Below are 25,085 nucleotides of genomic sequence, written 5' to 3'. Positions count from 1 at the left end.
AGGAAGAAAAAACAAAAATAATCAAAATGTTTCATTGTTTTGGTTTTAGCTTGTCACTGAAAAACAAAACAAAAACATTTCACAGAAGTTTTTTTTTAAGTTTCAATTTTCCACAAAAAGCCATTATCAATTTTCAGCCTGCTTTAATATCTAGCTGTCCCCTAACCTTGACAAGATAACCTACTTCTACTGAGAAGCCAAGATAAGGATAGGTAAGTGATTAAAAAGTGCATCTTTAAAAACAGTATTTTTAAGCAGGTACAACCCACTACAAGTTCAACAGCAGCATAGACTATAGGCCACTCAAAGGGTCCCACTGATGTCAGAAGGATCCCTATGTACTCCAACAAGGCCGAAATTTGCTGTCAAGGGGTAAAGTTCCAAAGAGCTGTGTAGGAACTTTTAGTTGTGTGGTTCCCATTCATTTAAAGAGAATGCACGATGGTGAATACCCAAATGTTGGTTCAAGATGTGGGGGTTAATGTCAGTAGATGGACTGTGGTAAATGATACAAAACCAGGTGGTAAGTGTTCATTTAGAGATACATTTTCATGTTGGCCTGTAAAGTTCTGCAGTGCAATTCGACAAAGACATAACATGACACAGTAAAACACAACCCTTAAAATGTCAAAAAACCCATCATCCTCTGTTCAGCTGTAAGCCCCTAATCTTCTGTGATCTGCTCTGAATTTAGTGTGAGGGAAGGAAGCGGAGATGAAACATCCGCAGCATTCATTTCTTGGCAGATATTGCAGCTTTCCAAAAAAAAAAATCTAAACTATTTTTATAGTTCTGCATATCTCCCATTTCAAAGCATCTAAAATTAATTTCTCTTTTGGTTTTTGACAGTGACATTCTGGATTTCCCCATCACTTAGGCAAAGCCAAGTAAACACTTGAAAACATTTTCTTGCAGACTCAAAATGTTTTTCATCCTGAATTGAGTAAAAAGGTAATAACATGCTAAGAAGCTCCAACCACTGGTATCTCTGTGGTTTGGAAACAGTCACATGGATTTGGTGGTACCTGTTTAGTGTGAAAAGAAAAGGAGTACTTGTGGCACCTTAGAGAAATTTGTTAGTCTCTAAGATGCCACAAGTACTCCTTTTCTTTTTGCGAATACAGACTAACACGGCTGCTACTCTGAAACCTGTTTAGTGTGAATAACTTTTAGGTACTTACTTGAGAGACGGCTTGAGAGTTCTGCAGTGAGGGATGTCATGCCACTAGCTCTCCCAGGTGAAATTGGAGTGGCAGGGTGCACTGAGGGTGTGGCAATTGATCCCAAGTACTGGTAGGACTGATCATAGGACCATGGAGGAGATGGCTGTACTTGCCTTGTATCTGCAAAGGAAAAGAAGTATTGAGAGAGAGAGGTTATTTTTAGCCTCTAAACACCAGTGATCAGACATAGGAACTGAACCAAATGGTTTATACAGAAACATCATTACAATTCATTTCAAACATTCCCCTTTGTTAAGACACCTTCAGATGAATTGCTCTTTAAAATGTTATTTGTACTGCTGTGATTTTTGATTAGTTGAAGCTTTTTGATAATTCACATTGATGGTGATCAGGGAAAAACGGATTAAGCTTCCCAAGGTGAAAGTGTCAATGCACAAACTGTTCATTGTTGAGGTACACTAGTATTTCAGTTGTGCAGTGTTGTTGTTGCTGTGCCACAAAAGTAAGACTCACATGTCACTGAGTAGAAGACAGCTATGCTAAATTGTGACCGTTTAGACTGGGATATTCAAAGGATCCTAAGGGAGTTAGGTGCCCAGTTCAAAAGGATGTGGATGTTTAATGCCCTTAGGCTTACTTGAAAATTCCAGACTTAGTTCTGTCACAATATATTTTGTTAGAGATAGTGATTACAGTGATTACGGAAGGTTTGTTAATAGATGTGAATGAAATGAATAGAGTTAGATGAACTTCAGAAATAGGAGTTCTGGTGCAAGCCTCTTGGAACTGAAAAATTGGGAAAACAGGATATTTCATGATTTCTGGTGCTTCTAGGCGAAATCTGGAAATGCAAACAGTCTTTTTTAAAATAGGGCAGAAAGTTAATCAGTTATTTTTTAGCCTCAGAACTAGTTTGACTTAAGTTTGGGGTCAAAGGTTTGTAGCAGGGATGAGGGGCAGTATTTATATTTGTCCAAAGCAGTTTGTTCATTGTAGGAATCGCCTCTTTTTGCCAACTGAGCATCCACATGCGAAACAGGCATTTTCCCATCTGCACAAGCTGCCTTTTACTTTTTACACAAAGCAAGAATGGAAATTGTCTCTTTTTCCCACAAATCTGTGTTTCTCACTAGTTTTCCCAACAGTGAGAATTTTCTTCTACCGCTCAAACTGACCAATTGTCCCTTTGAAAGACACAAATATCAGAGTGGCAAAAAGCTGATACCATGCACCAAATGGATACCAGCATGGAAAGAATTGCTCTCAAGTTCGAGGTGGAGGACTTTGAGCTTCCATAAGAAACCATATTTGGAGATTTTTATTTTGTTGCGCATTACGGAGATGAGATCTACATTTAGTTTCTTTCGTTTGTTTGGAAGTGGAGATTTATCCAAAAGCAGAGTGGAGTAACCTGGCCTTTTAAAAAATTACTTGTAAAGCTACTTGCAGATGAAACCTACTAAATCAATCTAGTCTCATTGATTTCAATATGTCTGTTCACCTGAGTGCCAGGATAATTGGATCCTGGAAGGACCAACTCTAGCAGGAAAACTGTATAGTTCAGTCTCCTTGCCCATTCAGTTTTTGGTGAATCTCCTGAGACTGCTATCCCAGAAGCCATTTTTTTTACCTCTTTTATCTGAGGGATTTTCTAATACCCCATCACTGCAGAAGAAGGTCCTTAGTGGGCTTTCTGGACTCTCCGCTCTTCTTCCTTCCTTGGAGGGAAGAAGCTCCACTTCATTTGTATTTGCTTCTGTTTTCTTTCACCACCATTTCCAGTTATGGTAGGAAAACTATTTCAAAGAGGGAAGGCTCTTGCAGCATGCCCTAAATGTGGTCATACACTGAATTAGTCTAATCAGCCCTGGAAGTTTGTTTCACAGTGGAACCCCCATGATTCAGCATACTTATCTCCTGCTCTCATGTGCTCTGTCTTGGCTGGTAGATTTTGAAGAAGAGTGAGGAAGGATCTCTACCTATGGGGATCAACATGTGAGTGCCTTTGGGAAGCAGCAGTAGCTACCCATCATCTTGCTCTGGCTCTTCTTGGAGAGGATAATGGGAGGCAGTCACACCACCTATTCGTTATGCCACATAGATGGGTCAGCACCACCTTCTCACTGATTGTGTCTAAAACTGAAGGAGTCGGCAGTCTGAACACTGAAATACAAACTCTACTTCTCTTTTAATGCCAGTACAGCTGCCTCAGTGCTGTGCCCTGGCCAGAAACCCAAGAGTGGTGTATTTTATAATGCATGCACATGCCCATTAGCAACTGGCCAGAGGCTACCAATGTATTTGATCTAGCTCATTCAAGGTCCACTGTCAATTACTGTTGACCTGAGATGGATCTGAAGCAGTGACAGAGAAATGAAAGGCTTCTGTATCTCATTACTAACCCCATAACCCATCTCAGTCTTCCTCAAGTAAAAAAAATCTAACTGCCAAAAATCAAGCTTATATTTTGTTACCTGAATTCCCAAACACATAATTTTCATTAGTAGTTGGCGTAGAATGGCTTTAAAGATGAAAAGCTCTGATTGGTTAACAAATTGCATTCCATTCAATGACACTAATGCAGCATAACCACAATACCTGGGTTGGAAACTCACTGACCCCATCCGCCTCTTCCTTCAGTCAATTACTACCAAATAAAGTGATGAAAATAGCACTGGAAAATTTCTGTAGGTTTTTTTTTTTTGAGGGGTGGAGGTGGGGAGAGGGTTCCGCCACTGTTTCAGTATTTAGGGCTTCCACAAAGGTCAATGGGAGCATTTCCACTGACTTCAAAGGGAGCTGGAAATATTTCTGATATCCTTCTTTCTTTAGGACCCAACAGTGAGCTTTCAGTTTATCTTAACTTGAACTGCAGACTGTCACAGCTGGAGGCAGAATGAGGCTGTTTAAAGAAATACAATCCCCCCCCCCCAACTCACCATTCTCTTCCAAATCACAGTAAAGATTTAATTTTATCAAAATGTAGCAACCTGGGGTGGGGAAGTTGGTGTGTTGGGGAGGGGTGTGTGTGTGTGTGTGTGTGTGAGAGAGAGAAAGAGAGAGAGAAGTTAAATGTATGAAAACCTGCTTTAAAAAAATCTGAGTTTCTTCCCAAACCATAGTATCTCCAAAAGAATCTTTAAAGAGAGCTGGAGGTACTCCAGTTTAACTTCAGGGAAAATAATAGGGGCTTTAGGGCCTTTGGGGTCTTAATGCCAAATAGGATTGCAGAATTATTTAAAAGGAGATAAAAACAGCATGAAGTCAGTGGAGCTGCAGCTGTTTACACCAATTTGAGGATCTGGGCCCAATTCTTTCTGCATTTCTCCTATTAGCATGTACTTTCATTTCTGCTTTTCATCACAGGAGAAAATATATTTCAAAAAATGAAAACAGTTAGTAATTGCAATAAAACACTCCAGGGCAATAATTACAGCACAGTAATTCACACCTTGTTGTGTAGTCACTAGATCTCGGCCTCCTGCCTAACAAGCTATTAAGCATGATTATTGGACCATCTTTCATGCCTCTGTCATGTTGTAGTGCCATGAAAAAGTTGTGGTATTTGGCTTTTTAAAAAAAGCCCTCATAATTAAACAGTGCCAATGTTGCGTAATGTTTAATGGTTAATAAAATAAGCGTTGGCAAAAGACTCAGGTAAGAGGGTTAAATCTCTTCCCTCCCATGTTGCTTCTTGTGGTCTCACATATAGCATTTTTCTAATGATTGTTGCAGTGGAAAATCAAAGCATAATTTGCAGAAGGTTGGCATCTTCAAAGAATGTTGATAATTCTGCCTTCCAACCTGAGACTTCACTGTCACTGGTTTGTCAGCAGGTGGCGGTGGAGAACTTTTTGCACAGCCCCATAATTGTTAGCACATATTCCTGCTAATGTGTGCTTGGCACCAAATAATTGCACTACAGAAGTATCATGCTTTAACAGTGGTGATTTTCCAGAACTGTATGACTCATGACTGCAAACGGTAGTAAGGTTGGATTTGAGTCCCCATGCAAAATGCCATGTTGCACATGCAACTCTCCCAAGAGCTGTCTAAGCCATTTATATAATACTTGTAACACTCTTTAGTCCAGTACAACCCACAACTGTACTCTGAAAAGTGATTGTGTAAAAGAAATGCCTTCTTACTTAGCAGATCTGTTCCCTGTGTGTATTCAGTCTCATTTGCTGACTTTAGGGACTTTTTCTCTTTTTTACTGTTTGTTAGCACTGCAGAACAAGAGTGAGCAAATACCTGCCAGGCAATGGAGTTGCACAGATATAACTCAGGACATAATTTGGCCTACAGAACCTTTATTAATGGTGAGGATGCATGAGTAGGAAAGAACTCAGCTTGGCTTCAGAGCCCAAAGTGATTTTGTGGGGCAGTCATTAAAAAACCTCCCAAATAGCTCTTTACCTGTAAACTGAGCACACATGACATAGAAATCAGTGAGACACAACAAACACAGAGCTTCATGATGCCGTTTCTATAGAACCACTTTTCGGAGCAGACTTACACTTCAAAATGTACAGCAAAATAAAGCCAGATGCTCAGCTGGTGTAAATCAGCACAGTTACTCAAACTTCATTAGAACTGTGCCAATTTACCCAAGCTGAGGATTTGGCCCCTTTGTTGTGGTAGTGGGTGGGTCTGTTTTCAACACCCACTCATTTCTAAGGTAAAAAAAATCCATATTGGACCATAGGAGGGAAACTACATAAAAGATCTTATAATCTGAAACTTCTTAATCGTTGTGGTATAAAACTAATTCCTTAAAGAGATTGGAAGTTTTAAGTTTAAGTGGTCAATCAGTTATGGAAATCAGATAGCTGGTACCACTGTGCCTATGAGAATGAAGAGAACTTTCTTGATGATTATGTGAATTTCTGTCTTGTCTGTGCTGGGCAGGATACAATCTGCCTTTGGAGCTGGTTTGTGCCACCATAGTACAGAGTGAGACAGTGTACTACATAGTACAGAGTGAGACAGATCTGTGTCACTGCAGATCAGACATTACAGTCTGATCTTAGCCAAGTGGAGCAATGTGAGCCAAATCTCACTATGACACAGTGTGTTTACTGGAAGCTTCAGCAAAGAGCTGCAGGATGTGAGTCAGTTTTTTATGGTGCGAGTCAGGATTGAGAATGATGCATCCGTAATCAGCAAGGTAATAGGTACCCCCTTGACTAGATTTGGGTGCATTTTACCTCCATTTTACCTGAACGCCCCTGGCTAAACTAGGGTAAATTCCAAAGGCACCACATGAAAATAATGTTTCATTCCCATAAACAATACATACCTAGCTAAAAAGTCTTATTATCTTGACATCTTGCCTTCCAGAAATGATTTTACAGCACAAGGGTCAATGGGTAAAAGGGAGTCACCCACAAGTATATACAAGTAGCAAGCAGTTGCTTAGCCAGATATCTGTATCAGTTAAAATTCCATAATAACATGAGTCAGTCCCTGGTAGCATGCTGCACACAAAATGTGAAACAGCCTCTGCAGTGTCCAGCCATTTCTCTCAAGTTCCAAAATGTCTGTCAGTCACACGCAAAAATTTCTACCAGTCACATAGTGTCAAACTTTGCAACTCCTCCCCGGTCCTGGCTAGCACCTTAAAGGGAACATCTGGCACAAAAGATGGGATGAAAGAAGGCTGGAATCCCATCTCAATGGCTAAGCAGGGGCTTACTAATGTCATCCCAGAGGGAGATAAGAAATGACTAGGGCCATCAACTACTTTACCAATCTTCACTGACTCCAGTATTCATTTTCTTTTTTCCCACCGCCTGCATGATTTGCCAAACTTTCTAAAGGGAAGCAGTTCTCATCATGCAAATTTCCCTCTCTGTCAGTGAAAGTTAGGAATGGTCTTGATTAGACATGTTCATTCAGAGAGGTTTCTTGCTGAACAGGGGCAATGGGCTGAGAGGAGGGAAGTTTTAGGCCTCAGGAAAAGAATGAAGACATTTTGCAAAGTTCTTTTCATTTTTTCTCTCTCCCTCTTTCCTTTTACTCTCCCTTATTTCTCCATAATCTTTCACATTCCTTTCTCTGCTTCATTCACTGCCACCCTCACCATCTTCCATCTACTCCTTCCAACCCCAGGTGCACAAGGGACCGATTGGGGCCCTACAATCTTGCACTGATTTGACCTGATCTACCATCCAGCAGCATGACCAGCATGGCTCCATCACTCTCTCCCTTTCCTACCAACTTGGGCCCAACAAATCACAAAGACAAGCCTTAAATCCCAGCCTACAGCAGCACTTTGGAAAGCTGTGTCATCTTTCAGCAGCTGAAAGGATTAGTCAGTGGCTTTGAGAAGGTGGCACTTTCCAAAGGGCCAGGTCATCGCTGGCAGCAGCAGACACACAAGGCAAATATTCTAATGCTTCTCAGTGCTGGCATATGAGGAACTGGAAAATTACAGAGCAAACTGTAAAAATTCCACCCTCAGCTATTTCACTATACAGGGTGCTTCCCCTGAGCATGACACATGGTGGAAACTACTTCGCTGCTCTGTCACACCACAGAGCCATTTCCCAATGTAACGGCAAGAAGATGTTTGGGATTCGTGGAAGTGGGCACAAATTTTAGGGGTGGGATTTTTAAAGCCACTCCAGGGCTTGAAAATTGGAAATGAATGGGAATTGGGCATCCAAATCCCCACTGCGGCTTTGAAAACCTCACACTAGATTTGCAATGGTTGACAATGGCTCTTTTGGCTGAGAATTCCAGTGGCTGCCACCACTCCATTGTCTTTACATGCTTAAGGTTTAGCTGCCTGTTCCACATCGACTTCAGTGCCTTCCTCTGTGGGAGCCACAAGATAACCCCCCTTTTATATGCACTTCATGGCACACTGTTGGCTTGAAATCTCTGATTGTGTGGAGCCCCCAGATTACCTCATGTAGCCCTTCCACTACATGAACTGGTGTAAATGAAGGCCAAACAGGATTATGGTGCACATCATGTTTTCATGGCACTGCCAAAGCTACTTAATCTCCTTAAAAGGCACCTTCAGCACTGGCCTCATACCCCAATATTTACTTTTATGTCAGCGCTGCTGAGGTTTTGTGAAATGTTCAAACTGTTTGAGGAGTTCTAGAGGAGTTTGAGCCTCTAAATTGTCTCCCATGGGACCATGAAATGCGTGCAGCTCCATACAATTCCTGCAGTGGCATCAGTTCCTTAGGTTTTAGAGCACAATATGGGCTAGAGTGGCAACCTTTCAAAAGGTTACTCTTAATTGCACCATATTAATTTACCTTTACTGCGGTATTTGTGGAATTCCCTAAGCTTATTATTATTGCAGCAGTTGCCAACATATGCTGGGTGTTCTAAAGCTATGTAAGAAGATACAGTCTCTACAAAGTGCGCAGCCTATAATGTGAGAGACGAAAAAGGAAACACAAATATTGGAGAGGATGAGACACAACAGGCCAAGAGGCCAAGGTGATGGCTGGCAGTTCTAGTGTTAGTTCTGCTTTTTATTTATTGTCTATGTACCATCAGTCCCCAGCTTGCCCTCTATGTAACCCTAATTTGTCAGTTGGCTACTTTCTTTTAGGCATTGCCACAGAAATGAGTCTTGAGGATGCAAATCCCAGAGTGCCTCTAACTGCTGGGGACCATCATCCTCCAGTTTTTAATGCCCCCCACTGCAATTCTGTAAAATAACACATGAACAGTTTCAACTACTTCTTCTTTAAAAATGGGTGGGACAGGGGATGTTACTGGGCGGCTGGCCCCAGTAAATGAAGTAGGTCCAGAACCCCTGTGCCAGAGCAGGTTTTCCTGTATGGCCAATTAAGACCAGGATTGCAACTGGAGGCTAAAAGGGATCAAGGAGAGACCCAGTGAAGTCCCTGGAGGAAACCAGGAAATAAGAGTCCCAGTGAGTCAGAGCAGACTGGTTCAGTCAGAGGCAGGTGAGAGCTGCCAGAGGCCAGAGGGACTGGAGAATGTCCTGGAAGGAAGCAGAAGGTGTTTACAAGGCTAAGGTGAGCAGCAAGGCAGGGTGTCTTCAAGCCAGAGAGTCAGGGCTGGAAAGGGCTGAAGGCAGCAAGAGCAGCAGAGGGAGATGCCTGCTGGCTCTGAGCCAGAGCCAAGGGCCAGAGAGGGCTCAAGGCAGGGGTGCAGTGGAGGGACTTACTCTCTGACGTCTCCAGGGCTGGAGAGCTGGGCCCAGAGACACCATGACAAGTGATGCTCCACTGGCTAGGATGTTCCCACTAGGAAAAGCAGGGTTGCATCCCAGCTGGAAGGGCAGGGCTGGCTCTCCTGGTACCAGGACAGGAGAGGACTAGGCTGAGTGCTGGGGTGTGGTGAGGGAAGCTGGGGCTGTGGTGGAGAGCTGGGACATGGTGATGCCAGGGTTGTATGTTTCAGAGTAGCAGCCGTGTTAGTCTGTATTCGCAAAAAGCAAATGAGTACTTGTGGCACCTTAGAGACAAACAAATTTATTTGAGCATAAGCTTTCATGAGCTATAGCTCATTTCATCGGATGCATTCCTCTATGTATGTTGCGCTTACTGTTTGGACCAAGCTGGGGGACTGCTGGTTTATGGTACTGGGACTGGTTCTGTTACGATTTAGGGGCACAGTACTTTTGGATTACATGAACTCCACACAGGCTATGTGTATATTTGGGCAGATGCTTTGGACTATTTCTGGGGACTTAAAAGGAGGGGAAACTGAGGCAGGTGTGCTTGCCACATGAGGGCACTCTGGTAAGGCTGCCCTCTTAAAGAAGGGAAAAACCAAGCACTCCCTAGCTGTTTGTTTTAACTTGTTTCACTCTATTCCAGGCCATGTCAGCAAGTGAATGCTGCAAAATAGCTAAAATGGCAAAAGGATACCAAAGGCAATGGAAGAAAGTACTTGCTGAAGGGAGCCCCCGCCCCCTCCATTCCCCTACACTGCGGTTTAGGTCCTCCCTAATGAACTGTCCAAGCTAGAAGCAGAGAACAGCTTGCATGCTGTATTGTACTGCCAAATAAATACATAAATAATAAAGATGGAATGCTTATGAAATACTGATTGTCTGGGGACCCTTGGGAATCTTATGCAGTTCTTCTTGCTAACCTGATGCCAACACTGGGAGGCGCAACAGAGCAAGCACTGAACTGTGAAAACTGTGATTTCACAATCAATGTGTGTGCTGTTCTAGCAGGTTAGTACATAAGCTGCTCAGATGAAATATAAACCATCTCTCCCACTGAGTAAGCACACTCTTTCTGGTCTGGCGTCACTGTTGCTTTGAAGAACACGACTGCGTTATGTGCAAATGGCAGAGTCTCACAGTGCCAGCGACACACAGAAATCAGAAAGCTAAGTTTTGTAAATTAAGGATGCATTGTTCTTTGTCTTCTGAGGTATGACTCACCCTGGAGAGTGATTTATTTATTTATTCAAAAAACTCTATTCCTTCTCCCCCCACACCCATCTTCCTCACTCTCCAAAAAAGAATATTAACAATGAATGAAATCAAAGTATTCAACCCTGACCTTCTACTTTTTTGGCTTCCTGTGAAAGGCACTCAAGCAGACTCTGGCATGTTGCAGTTTTCCCCCCTCCCTGTCCCCAAATTCTCTCCTAGAGCATAAAAAGAATAGCTCGGAAATCATAGCTCTAAGAGTCAGGAATCAAAGAATACCTTGGCTACTATGACAGCTTCACACAAGCTATTGTTATATTCTTTATAATAAGGCCTGGCATATAACTGACCTTTATTATTAATTATTATTATTATTTGTATTACTGTAGTTCCTAGGAGCCCCCTTCATACACCAGGTCCCCATTGTGCTAGGCACTGTACTAACACAGAACAAACATTATTATTGGCCCACCTTTCAGCTCCACTGCTTCAAACATCTGTTTATCTAGGTACTAATACATTCCGCAGCATTGCAGAATTTTAGCACCTCACAAATATTAATGAATTTACCTTCACATCACACCTGTGAGGAAGGACAATATTATTATAATCCTCAGTTTTACAGATAGGGAACTGGAGCACACAGATATCAAGACTCCAGTTCAGCAAAGCACATAAGCGTGTGCTTAAAATGCTGAATCAAAGCTTAAGTGAATTGCTCAAGGTCTCACGATCTGTAGTAGAGCCATGTAGCTAGAGTAGTGGTTTAGTGCCCTAACCACAATACCATCCTGTCTCCTAGTGGCTACTACAATATTTTTCTTGTACAAGAGAGTGGAGATTCAAGGAATCCACCAATTGCTTTTTGATGCCAGTCCATGGGGAATGGTGGAGGAGGATGAGAGGTGTGGTTAGCGGAAGTAGGGTTGCTCTGATTTCATACCTCCACCATGCTGTGCCTGCTCTCAGCAGCCCAGGGGTAAGGGTCACTGGAAATGTAATTTGCCAATGCCAAACCACTAAGACTTCTTGAAATGTCATAGAAGGATTTGGGATCTTGTGTTCGAAAGGACAGTCAAGAAGGCATACAGCCTGGTTTTAATTCATGTGGAATTGCCTCCTATTTCTATATATATGTTTGAAGACCATTTAATTTGAGGTTGGACATTTCTTAGAGGAATTATTCCCCTTGGAAATAAAGAGTAGCAAAGAAGCAAGTAACCTCAACGAGTCTGTACAGACTGCTGTGGGACACAGCGATAAAGGAATGACTACAATATGGCGTCAAGTATCTCACAGGTAGCTCCTGAAGATGTGAACTAATTACACCATATTAAAGTTCTCTAGCTCCCAGATAAGCAAAGACTGCTTCCCAGTCTCGTCTTTCATACCTTCAGCACTTCTCTCTCCACATGAAAGCTGCATAAGAAAAAACTTGCTCTCTGGAGTTTGCAGTCATTTTATCCACCACAAAACTTGACCTTGATGTGAACTAATTAGTATTGAAATAGACTAATAATACAGGTTGGCAAGGTGGAGCTTTGTCAGTATAAAAGAGGCCTTTGAAGATAACAGCCATTTACACTTTCATGATCTCATCCCTAGCGCTCAGAAAAGAGAACATAAACTAATAATGTGGAATTCATCTAGGGGCATTCTACACACAGCAGCAGAATATCACGCCTTCTCCCCCCACCCCAACTTTTATTCAGGATAGCAAATTAAATCTGCTGGGATTCTTTTAAATTCCAACAGAGATTCTGATTAAAAAAACCCTTTTGTTAATAAGCAGACCTCTGATGATCTAAAGATGCACTGGTTCATTTTATTGACTTAGAGAAAGTAAATAACATATCAAATGCAACCTTCAGACTTTAACAGATGAAGTCACCTTGAGAAAAATGATACCTAGCACAGCTGTATGAAACCTCTCTCCAGAGTACAGCTTTGATTTACAAGGTGAAGTAAGGTCTCCATCATGTGAACATGTATTTTTAAAGTTACGTTGGCTTAGACTGTACCATGGGTTTTTTAAAGTAGAAAACTGAGAAACTGTTGCTATTTAAAGTCCTAAATGAAGTGGGTGACTTGTGAAGAAAACAACAGCTCTTGAAAACAATATTAAAATCTCTGCTTTTCTAAACACTGAGCTAATCCTTTACATCAAACTGGTTTACAGAAGATCTGCAAAGCTGCAATGAAAAATGAGTTAAGCCCCAAAAAATGTGCTGAAAGCCCCAACTAACTGGGCGGTGGGACACATTCAACCCATAAATACATTTAACATACTTTTAAAGAAATGCTTTCCTCTCTCTGTGAAATCCTCTGGCACTTCCTGTTTAGTTGAAGAATGCATCTTACTGTAACATTGTGGATATCAGAAATTCCATGCAGCCCTATGGCACCAGTGAAGTCACAGAAGGCTGTATCTTGTGATTCTTTAGGCAATCAGAAAATGCCAGAGGATTTCATTTACAGAAAGGAAGTAGTAAAAGAAAGGTAAGTGAAAATGTAACGGCCTCCCCTCCACCCCCAGGTCATATAAGCAGGGGTCTTCAAGCACACGTATCTGGGTTTGGTTCAATGTTAATGTTAACTTTGCAATTCACTTTTCAGTGCTACATTGACAAATTTCAAAACAGGACAAATCTAAATCTGATGGAGAAGAGATATAGGCCGTAAACTGTGAAGTCCAAGTGTGGGATTCTCAGAAGCACTGTGGAGTTTATAATCTAAATCACTTTTTGAAAATCCCATCCAAAGTGCACAAAATGAACCATGTGCACTCATCTTAGTAGGACTGGAGCCACTGGCCAGCATCTGCAAAGTTAGGTGCCTAAAGTTAGGCCCTTAAATATGTGGCGTGAGTTCGAAAGTGCAGAGCACTCTCGGCTCCTACTGACTCCCAGTCACTTGTAGTCATTTCATCTATTAGCAATTTGATATCCGTGGGAGTTGCAGGGGCTCAGTACCTTTCAAAAACAGGCCACTTAATATAAGTGATGAAATATGGATTTGTGCTCCTAACTGTAGGTCCCTACGTTTAAAAAGAATGGCCTTCATTTCCATTTTGTGCCCTGATAGTATTACAATAGACTAGGGAATGAAAATAAATTTATATATAGCTGGAACTACGCAGTACAATTAAAGGAAAATTGTAATATAATATAAAACAAACAATCTTCATCATAATATCTGATTACTATTTATTAAAAAAATGTTGCAAAATGGCACATATGAAGAAATGAATAATTAACATTAATAATTAACAAGAAGTCATAACTTTGACAGTCTGAGCACATCGGGTTTTTGCATAGCTCAGCATGAATAAGGAAAATTATTGTATGTTCTGATTATTTGTGTAACTAAAAAAACAATTTGCATTAAACCACCGATAAAGTAACCACAACTCTTTTCAAACAACTTGGAAAGGCTCCTCCTTCCTCCATGTTTCAGGAAGATGAGTTACACTTCCTGTGTCTCAAATTATGTCATCTGACTAGACTTTCTGCTGGGAAAGATCAGTAAGATAACAGCTCTTACTCTAATCATGGATACACGCCGGCAGCTATATCTAAAACTTTTTAGAATCTTGACTGATCCCAATGACACCCCCCCTAAATGCATTGAAGAAAAAGAGTTAATCAATCATTTTCCAGTGACCTTATTGTGCACTCCTTACCCCGGCAAGCCCGCTAATAAACAACCTCAAAGCTGAAGGAATTTTGATATGCAGTTTTCTGCTTTATTTAAAAGGGTATGTCAAGATTGGGAAACCCCAAATTTGACCTACTGTACATTTTTGTTAATGCCTGTGTGGAAAGTCCAGGAACTTTTGTATGTGCGCGTGTTTAGTTTTAAAAATAAATACTTTGAAGCTCATTATTTCTAATGGGGGGAAATAATGGCAGTGGCTGAGCACTCACATGTAACTTGTCTGTGTGTGTACAATGGAACAAAAAACAATTTCAATCAGGAAATGGATTTCATTTTCATGACTCCTAAGAGTTCTTATAAACAACAGTAAGAACAGATATGATCAAAGCCATTTTGACTGTCTTTTTAAAATGACCTAAAACTGCAAAGTGACGGAAGAAGCCAAGTCCCTTTAAAGGAAAGTGCCATATTTTACATTTTTTGCTAACGTGATCCCAAAATGATGAGTTAGCTGCCCTTGTGTTAATCTCTCTTGCAACTGAATTAAATACAAAATGGCTTGCTCCCACCCCATCCTCACATGCTCCTTTAGCCAGTCTGAACCTATAGATAAGCTGATGATGAGACACTAAAAGGCAAAAGCAGACTATTACCTAGGCAAATGTTTGAAGGATTTGGGCCCTGGAGCAAAATGCTGTTTACTAAAGACTGAAAGCGCCATTTGTACTTAGCACAACCAAGTCTGTCTGAACTCAGTCATTCTGGATAGTGGCCACCAGTGGACTCGGAGCAAGGTTTATAGGTGTGAGATAACATCACACTCCTGTCTGTGTTTCATCGCCTCAGGGCTTTTGCAGTATTTTTAAACAAGAAAATGCAAGTACCAACAAAAGCATATTATAACATCTGTCTTTATGTTCACTTATTGCACTGGTTAATCATTTCTTTTTATGCTGCAGACCACCCTGTCAAGATTCAGAGCCAGATCCTCAGGTGATGTAAATGTGCATAGGTCTCTTGAAGTCAGTGGAGCGATGCCAGTTTACCTCAGCTGACAATCTGCTCCATAGTCTTCACTTAACTTCATCTCTTTCAAACCTAACTGCAAACAAATAGGGTTTCCAATACGTATGTCTTTCTTCTTTTCCTTAAAAAAACCCCTTGTAAACATACATATCGGTCAATTTGTGGGAAGAGTCCAGAGAGATCAGTAAAAGGGGAGGTAGGGAGAGATAAGAGACTTTGCAGCATAGGGGCCACCCCTTCCCTCTCCACACTTCATATACACATTCATCTCTGCACGGTTATTATCAATAGGATCAGTGATGATATGGACAGAACATGGAGGAGTCAGGACATAAATGGAGGGGATAAAAAGATGATAGGAAAACTATTGCGCAGATGAGCAATCTTCCATCTGTACTGTGGTCCAGCACCATAATATCTGAGTGTTGCATATACATTAGTGACTGTGTCCTCACATCATGCCTATGAGGTCGGGAAATGCTTTTGTCCCTATTTTAGAGAGGGGAACTGAGACAAAGAGAGATTAAGTAACTTGAACAAGACCTCACAGGAAGCTTGTTGCAGAATTAGAAATGAAACCCATAACCCTTTAATTCCAAACAAGTGCTTTAACCACAAGACCATTCTTCCTCTTCACATTCCTGATGGAGGAAACATTGCCATTAACATACCTGACAGAAAATAAACCTTGATGGGCCATGGGCTACATTTCCCTTTTCCTCCACACCTGAAAGCCCTCAAAGAAAAGTACAGAAAAGTACGGCATAAGGTTAGGAACAACAACAGGAAAACAACAGGGCCAGAGAACAAATCAGAACTTGATTCTGACATAACATTTTAATATGCAGGACAAGGACTAGCCAATAGCAGAGTTTCTGAAGGTCACAAGTCTATCTAAGGTTATGTCTACACTACAGCGGCACAGCTACGGCACTGCAGCTGTGCCGCTGTAGCGCCATAATGCAATTAAATTGCTACAGTGATGGAAGGGGTTTTGCCATCGCTGTAGTTAATTCAGCCCCTCAGGACACAGTAGCAGGGTCTATGGAAGCATTCTTACGTCGACCTAGCAGTGTTTATACCAGGGTTTAGGTCCGCTTGATAGGTCTGGCAGGGGTGTGAGTGATGCAGCTAGGTCAACCTAAGTTTTAGGTGTAGGCCAGGCCTAAGATACCTGAACAAGAGAACTTGGGCGGGGGGGGGAGGGGGACAAGAGAACAGAGAATCAAACATTGACAGAAGATGAGTTGAGGGCGAAGGGAAGCCTGCATTACACTTGCCCATGTTTGTACCACTTCTGTGTCAATAAATAGAGTACTCCAGTCCCCAAGGCTGTCAAACATAGCACCCCAAGCACTAAATTCACCCCCAAGCACTAAATTCTCCAGGAAGGGAAGGAGCAGCAGCAGCAGAAGAGCAAGACAAATCAATGGGAAGATACTGATACTACTAAAGCAGCAGGGAGGTATGTTTTCAGTGATTGTGTGACAAACTAGATGCATGTCTCCCATGTCTAATCCACCAGCACAGTCCTATAAAATTGCCCCTTGGAGAACAGCACTCCCTTATGTTTTACTGCAGGATTAAGCTGTTTTTGTTTTGTAAATCCATTTTCCCGTCAAATAAATTAAAAAAAGAAAAAGAAAAAGGATGCTGCATCAAAGAATCAGGAATGTGTCTTTAAAGGAGACAGCATTTCCACAGTCTCCTCTCTATTCTCCCCCACTCCCTCGTCCCCATGCAAAAAATAAGTTATAAGACAGACTTTGCTGGAGATGTGTCTAACAAGGCCTTCATTGTTTCAGACAGGTGTGAGACTGGAACTGATTCAGAACCAACAACCCCAGTATCAGAGCCAGCTCTGTGAGCTGAAAACATGCACCAACCATCCAGTAATACCACTGCAGCCAGCCAGAGACTCAACAATTTAAGGCTTAACACACACACAACATAAATCAGATGAGGATGTACCAGCCAACCGTCAGCTTCTTTGGCAGATGCCTGCAGACTGTCTGTGCAGATCAGACCCTGCCTGTTTGGGTTATTAGAAACATTTTTTTGTCATATAAAGAGAGGCTGGGTGGAGCAGCTAGCACAGACACATTTATGTTTGCCCTATCTTGTTCCATCAGCCCTCGTATGTACGCTGTTTGTGAGGTAGTACTTCTTGTGAAGTTGCTTTATTCAAAGCACAGGAGGGAATGAATTACATCTCAGGGAAATGTTTAATGTCTAGAAATCACATGTACATGCATTCTGTACCAGTTACTCTCACAAAACAAAATCATTCCCTGTCCATGGGCACTTGTGAGGCTCTAAACATGACCAAACAAGCACAAGAATTAATACAGCTGCTTACTCTCATATACATTTCCTTCACTTTTCCAGGAAAACCAGTTTTTACTCTCTCTTCTCCATCTCCTGATACCTGCTTTGAACTAGACCCTAATCTGCATTTGGCTCTAATTTGGATCACTCCCATGACAGGTCAGAGCAACAATTCAGAATCTGGGACTAAGGAACCTCTCAGTTATGTTTGGTTATCCACGATCTCATAAACCTGCCCAAAAAATTATTCCTCCTTTGACACACTACTGCTCGTTTTGTAGGAGCCAAGAAGGCAGAGCTGTAATAAAGGTGTGATATACAGGAGTGCTGATGAGAGACTAAGCTTTGATTCCTGCCTCCAATCACATGGACAGGATAGAAAATTTCACTCAGAGTTCTCTGCTGTACTACTTGCTGTCTGGAAAATTATGGAACCAGGTGAGCACCTCCTCCAAGTTCTTTTCCAGATTCAGGCGGCTTCGTTTGCTCTATTTTTAGTGAAAAGATTCCGTTTATTTCTGACACCATGTAATAAAGATGTGACATGCAGAAGTGCTAGTAATAAACTGGTCTTTATTTCCTGTCCTGTTACATGCACAAGGCATGCTTCTCTGCATCCTTCAGTGGCTGTGTCCAGTGTTTGAAACCCTGACTTGCTAATGGCTGCTGTTTGGAATAGCAAAAGCAGCTCTAGATCTCCACAGCCATCTTTGGCTGCCCCAGACTCTGCAGCCCTTACCTTCTAGTGACTGCTCCCTGATACTGCAGTTGGGGCTCTGTGCACCCCTCAGAGGCCAGGACTAGGCTCTGAAGTCCTGGTTTCCTAGTGGCTACAACAACCCCTCTGAATGACTCTTCTGTCCCCGGGGAGCTAACTAAGCCATGCACAGCTCTCTTTGCGATTCTTCTGCTTCTGTAACACTTATTGTCAGTACTCCCTTTCCCTTGCAGAGTGAAAGTCGACAGGCTGACTGCTGCTTCCCCAGTTCAGAGCCGATTCATATCCGCTCCAATAATAGACCAGGGCACTCACAGCTGTGGAGCTGTGGCCATTTTTCTGTCACACACACCTGTTTGGTTTTATGCTTTTGGCTGGACAGTGTGAGCCACAGCTGCGAGTGGCTTTTGAAGGGTAGAGTCTCCTGAGTGGAATCAACATGATAATCTGGCACAAGCAGTGAGGTATGCACTTAAAATAATAAAGAAGCTGAAAGTGAGTTTACTGAAGTATTTGTAGAGGGGAAAAAATGCCAACATGCTAATAATCAATGCATGTTTATATGCAAGCCAAGCAAATATAGTTTGCAAGGCCTGATTTGCAGTCTTTATCTGACTACCTTCCTGAGGTAGTTTTATGCTCATTACTAAAGTTTTCACCTTTATAATGTATAGCAGCTGCAGACATTTCTAGGTGATACTATTGTTCATAAATTAAATAATATAGGGCCCAAATATGCTAACACCGTTGCTTGTAAATTTACATATGTGTATAGTCTCATTGATGTCAAAGAGACGGTTCCTATAAGTAAAGTTATTTACATGCATACGCGTCGACAACCATTGGACATATTTTGTAATCAGGATGTTTAAAATAAAATATACTGCATTTCAATACCTTTGTACATTGAGCTCCTGGGTAACTCAGAGGGACAACTGAAATCAACTTAAATGGTATGTTTGTTAGCCTAGCTTTAAACCATATTACACAAATAAATAATCACATCTGTCAAAGTGTTGCTATTTCTACAATTCTGCTTGACAACACAATATATTTCAGAAAAGGGGAGCTTATAACAACTTCTCTGAATACTGAACACTTAGCAGTGAATAAAACAAAGATCAAATGACATTTGGTTAGATTTTATTTTTGATTTCCAAGAAATTAAGAGAATCTATAATTGCCCAAGTCACCTCTAAAAGATTTCATATTATAATTGTTCAAAAGAGCAAACAATTTAAATTACTGTGGCCTGAATTTTCAAAAGTGAGTGGTGATCCATTTCCATTGTTGGATGCTCATCTGGAAATCTTGAAGTGTCTGATTTTTCTGCAGTTTCTGAAAACCAGGCTCCTTTAAGGTGTTCCAGGATGGTCATCCAAAAATGGAGGCAACCCAAATCACTAATCGTGAAATCTCACACTCGTGAAAATTTTCACACTCGTGAAAATCTCAGCCCATAGATAAAAATTAACAAATTTCTGAAATAGAGACAGAAAGAAAGCACTCGTTAGAAATGTCAAGTCAACTTTCTTTGCTCATGTAGATTTCACACAATGTATATGAGTAGGTTTCCCACTACATCAATTCTTGTATTTGAGATGTGTTAATGGAGGAAGAATGGTCATATTGTGACAATAATCTTCTTGAGCATATAATATGCTCTTCTTCATACAATTTACTGTTTTTCATAATTTATCCCATCACATTTTGTTTTGTATGTAATCAAGCCCCTCTTTCTTTATGCACCACATACTGTATGGGCTGCACAGGGAGCCTCCAATGACAGGCAGACTCCAATGATTTGGGTGGCTGCAGCAGTGTACCTATTTATAGCTATGCTAAGTGCTCAATGTTCATTTGTTATGCTATTCCTGGAGAGAATTCTGTGAGCCACTCATGACCATTACAGCAACTCTGTCCACACAGCCTCTTGTAAAGGCCACACCTGCTAATGTGACAAGGAAAATCTGCACTTTATATTTTATTTTAAGAGAAAAAATCTAGTGCATAAACCCCACCCTTAAAGAAAGCAGAGACAGTGAAACTCCTATTTCAACAGTCATGCCAGCTTAAATAGTCTTAAATAGTGGAGGCAGAGTTGTGGGGGTGAACCTGGAAGGGGTCATTGGATCCGTGATTATGTGGATTTAGCATATACCTCATGTCCACACCCTACACTCTATTGAATCTTTGTATAAAATATGCCTTGTGAGGTATCATTTGAAAATACATAAATTGCAGGTCATTACTGTCCTGATAAAATGTGTGTGGCAATGTTGTATATGAAGTTATAAAATTCCACCATATGGTGTTCTTAACGCATGTTCCAAACTGAGGTTGGCAAACAGGTCTGTCTCAAACAAAGGAATGTGTGCTCTGCTTAATTTGTGTTTGAGCACTAAACAAAGTCATTAAGCAGAAAGGGAAATAAAGGATGCTCAAACAAGTGAAGAAAAAGCAGCAGGGAACATCCTTCCCTATAGACTCTTTGTCTCCTGAATGTCATCTGGAAATGTTTTTCAAGGGGGGAACTGACACTATAAAAAGGAAGGACAAACACCCCCACAGCACTCCCCACCTCTCTGTCTGTCGCCTTCACAGCACCTGAAGAACAAAGGCAGTAGCACTGGACTGGGGAAAGGGTCCTGACCTAAGAAGTTTGGTCAGTAAGACTGCTGGGAATGTGCAGTGAGAAAACTTTGTTTTGAATTTAACATAGTTTGGTATATTAGGCACCAGTTGCATTTTATTTTTCTTATAACCATTTCTGACTTTTATGTCTCATTACTTGTACTCACTTAAAATCTATCTCTTTGTAGTTAATACATTTGTTTTATTGCTTTATCTCATCCAGTGTGGTTAACCGAAGTATCTGGGAAACTCCATTTGGGGTGGCAAGTTCTGTGCATATTATTTCTATTAAAGCAATAACAGACATTATATAAGCTTGTCTTGTCCAGGAGAGGCCTAGGCAGCAGAGGACATAAATGTCTGGGGGAAAACCTAATACTGGGGGTGTGTTGGGGTCACTCTGCAGTATAACCACGGCTAGTAAGAGCCCAGGTGTGTCTGGCTGCAGCACACACACAGAAACAACTGGGAGTGACTTGCATGCTGGAGGCTGCTTGTGAGCAGTCCAGGCTGGAGGCTACAGCCGCAAAGCATTGAAAGGGCACCCCAGGTTAGAGGGCAGGGGTGACACCACTACTCCTTAGTCTGGATTGCACCCTGTTATGTCACATATGGCTTGGGGGGAAGTCATGCCAGCTCAAAGAATCTTGTGGGGGGTGTAGTTGTGGGGGTGAACCTGGGAGGGGTTGTTGGATCCGTAACTATCTGGATTTAGCAGTGTGGATCTCACATACCATGGATGTGAAGACTGTGGATGCTACTCCAGCTAATAGGAATTGTAGCCTCATGAGCTACCTGTGGTTTAGGTGGGTTGACTTTACCCCTGGGCTAGTCTTGTCTGTATTTAGAGAGGGGTGAATTTCACTCAGGGTAAAGTCATCATGCGAAATATCTGATTTCTGCTGGACTCATTTACAGTCAGAAAATACAAATATCTAAAACTTACAATTAAAACAATATTTTCATCATTTTATCTTTCTTTATTTTAATGTAATTATAACATTTAGAGATGTATGTGATTTCCATGGCACAGCTGCTGAGCATTTTGGCAATTTGGAGAATATCTACACAGTACAACCAGGAAAAAAAATCAGTTGCAGAATCAAATTGGTATCTTCTGGCACATGAGTGCCATCAGATGAATAATAAGCTAGTTTCAGCTGGTTTTATTTTTTAGGGTAAGGAGCTCTTTTTTTATTTTTTGTTTATTTTATTTATCATGTGAGGTAATTTGAGCTCTGGTATCAAACATGAAGTGTTCTGCCAAGAAGGGATTAAAGGAGCAAATTCTATGGAAAGAAACTGGGTTTGTCAGTAAAAGACTAAGAGATTTTATTTACCAGAGTTTTGCAATCAGCACTTTTAATCTTCATCACAATTGGGCTATTCAAAGGCCAAGAACATGCTTCAAAGGCCATTAAAGAATAATCCAAAAACTAGTGGGTGTAGGACTTGAATGTGAAAATGTGATCAAATAGGCAACAGCTTGTGTGTGTCTGAAGTCCAGGATAGTCAGTGCACCTGCTTGTTAGGCAGGAAGGTATTTTCACTGTCAGCAAGTTCACTGTGTTAATGTGAAAGGTGAGAGTAGTGGGGGAAGGAGCCGTGCTAGAGCTCCAGAATCAGGTTGTCTAGTGAAAGAATACTAATTGCTCAATGCCACTGTTAATCTGAATGGCAAATATGAAACTCAAATAAATAATAGCATGACTTAAATAATTGCATTAAGGGCTCAATCCTGCAAGGTACTGAGCATTCTTAACTCCCACAGAAGTCAACAGGGAGGGAGGGAAATCAGAACCTCAAAGTGCTCAGAATCTTGAAGGATCAAGCGACAAATTATTTTGGCACTGGTGGTAAAAGTGTAATGGTGTTAAGGAAGCATGAAATTAATCTAAGTTATTTCAACTCTTCTCTGTTGAAAGCTGAAGGCAACAACAACTAATGAGCACATGAACCAGGCCAGATTCTGCTCTCAGATGCACTGTAAGTCCAGGAGAACTCCTTGTTACTCTAGTTTTGTGCTGGTGCAAATGAGAACAGTTTGGCTCGGTGAGCCTAAAAACTACAAAAAAGATTTGTGATGTTAATTAAAGACTAAAATAAGGACATTTTTTCCTACCTGAAAAATAGCTTTTTGTAAAAAGTCTTCACCTATCTGATTTTATTGTTTTCCCCTACCTTGTCATGTGATAGACCAGACAGACAATTTTGTGGCCAGGGCTTAAGGACCAAATTTTTTAAGCTATTTAGGCACCTAAAGATGCAAATAGATGCCTACTGGGATTTTCAAAAATGCTTAGGTATCGAATTCCCACTAGGCAACTATCTGCATCTTTAAGTGCCTAAATATCTTAAAAAATCTGGCCCTAAATGACTTGCCCAAAGACACACAGAAAGTGTGTTGAAGACCTGGAAAGAAATCCCAGGTCTCCTGACTCCCAGCTTTCTGCCTTTAACCCAAGACTATCATTCTTCCAGTCAGATTTGCTCTTTCTGCTAGGACCTTCCTGCGAACACTGGGAATAGAATAGATAAGAAAGAGCTTGGGTAGCAGAAGACCTCGCTAGGGGACTGAGAAGCCATTTATTGCCCCGCCTATAGTACCTTTGAATCTTTGGAACTTCAGAGCAATTGGCATATGAAGACAAATATCCTTTAAACCTACAAACACCAGGAAATTGCCTGGCTTAACCCACACTATGATGGGCCTACCTCTCTCCATCAGAGTCTGCAGTTGACTAAATAGCTGAACCACTTCAAGTCCAGCACAGAACTTTTTTTTGGAATTGAAAATAAGAGGACAGACTATATTCCTGAGAAAGGCTTCTGCCATGAAGGTGGACATACTCTGGAGTCCTGCCGGGTGATGAAGAGCTTGTTTCATTGCTCTGCTCTTCCCCAGGTGCGAGAAGATGGAGGAGGGACAAGTCTGTGCTTTAGAGCAGCAGTTCCCAAGCTGTAGGATGTGTACCCCTGAGAGTACGCGAGCCATCTTTGGCAGGTACGCAGGAGAAATTGTGTAAAGGTAGATTTTATTTATTGCATTTTCATAATAGGCTACTCAGATAAAGCTTTAAAATCCTGTGGGAATTTGTTATATAAAATAAAGTCGTTAATTACTTCAAGATGTACCAATGAGAACATAGACACATCGAGACCCTGAGGTACAGAGCCCTCACCTCCAATCACCGTACAGAGTGGGTTCAGTTGCCCAGCAACTGTCCAGTCTAACTGAGCTCAGAACTTACTCAGAGTTCTTTTTTTTCTTTCTCAGTTGTATATGTTGTACTGTAACTATATCTGTATGTTACAGTGAAATATGGACAGACGGCGAAAGACAGGTAAAGTTAAGAAGAACACACAAAGTATCAGTGATGAGAAGGATAGGGGTACGTGAGCAGCTGGTACATCTGGAAGGGGGTACATGGGCAGCTGGTAAACCCAAGGGGGGGTACACAACAAGAAAAGTTTGGGAACCTCTGGTTTAGAGGGAAAGAGTGGAACTGCATGAAGATCACTGAAATGATGGTAGGCAGAACACATTGGACATCTGTGAAAGAAATGCACTAGTTTGAAATGAAATTTTTCCCTTAACAGGCAAACTGAGAGATTTACACTTCTGGCATCGAAAACTCTTAGCTGGCTTTAGTTTATTCCAGCAGCTCTGGTGATTGAACCTGTATCTGAAATAAGATTTATTCAGTGAGCTCCAGAATATTTGGCAATCTAAGTGGAAATAAGAAATGTCTGAGGCGTTCACAGAGATTTTATCTCATCCTGGAGATCTTAAAAAGCATAGTCAAGGGAATCCCCAAGCAGTTTCCTGCCCATAAAGGGGACTACAATTTCACATTGTTTTGACTGAATGGAGACATAGGGTGAGATTATTGGTCAGTAGCAGCAAAAGCAGTGACCTGTCTGAGAGAGGGAGATATTTTAGGCCTTGTCTACACTACACAGTTTTGTCAACAAAAGTCAGCTTTTATTGAGAAAACAGTGGAAGTGTACACTTGAAATGCTCCTCCTGCTGATATAACTCCCCTGCTAGCTGACTTAATACAACCACATTGACCAGAGACCTGGGGCTTATGTCGGTGGAGTTAGGGTGATGCAGTGTTGATAGGGTTGCTAACTGTCTCATCACACA

At 41.4% G+C, this 25,085-nt stretch overlaps 1 protein-coding gene across 4 annotated transcripts in view; it reads right to left on the bottom strand.

Moving 5' to 3' along the window:
• RUNX1 (RUNX family transcription factor 1) overlaps positions 1–25,085 on the bottom strand; it is a 219,900-nt gene that overhangs the window by 7,144 nt on the left and 187,671 nt on the right. For all 4 annotated transcript variants that reach the window (XM_038421705.2, XM_043507725.1, XM_043507721.1 and 1 more), the window contains one exon: positions 1,182–1,343. In XM_038421705.2, the coding sequence (XP_038277633.1) occupies positions 1,182–1,343 (162 nt within the window). The remainder of the gene's footprint in view (positions 1–1,181; positions 1,344–25,085) is intronic.

Source organism: Dermochelys coriacea, chromosome 1 (assembly GCF_009764565.3).
Source record: "Dermochelys coriacea isolate rDerCor1 chromosome 1, rDerCor1.pri.v4, whole genome shotgun sequence".
NCBI classification, from domain to species: Eukaryota; Metazoa; Chordata; order Testudines; family Dermochelyidae; genus Dermochelys; species Dermochelys coriacea.
The sequence above is the reverse complement of the archived record's forward strand: the minus strand, read 5'-3'. Positions and strand labels throughout refer to the sequence as shown.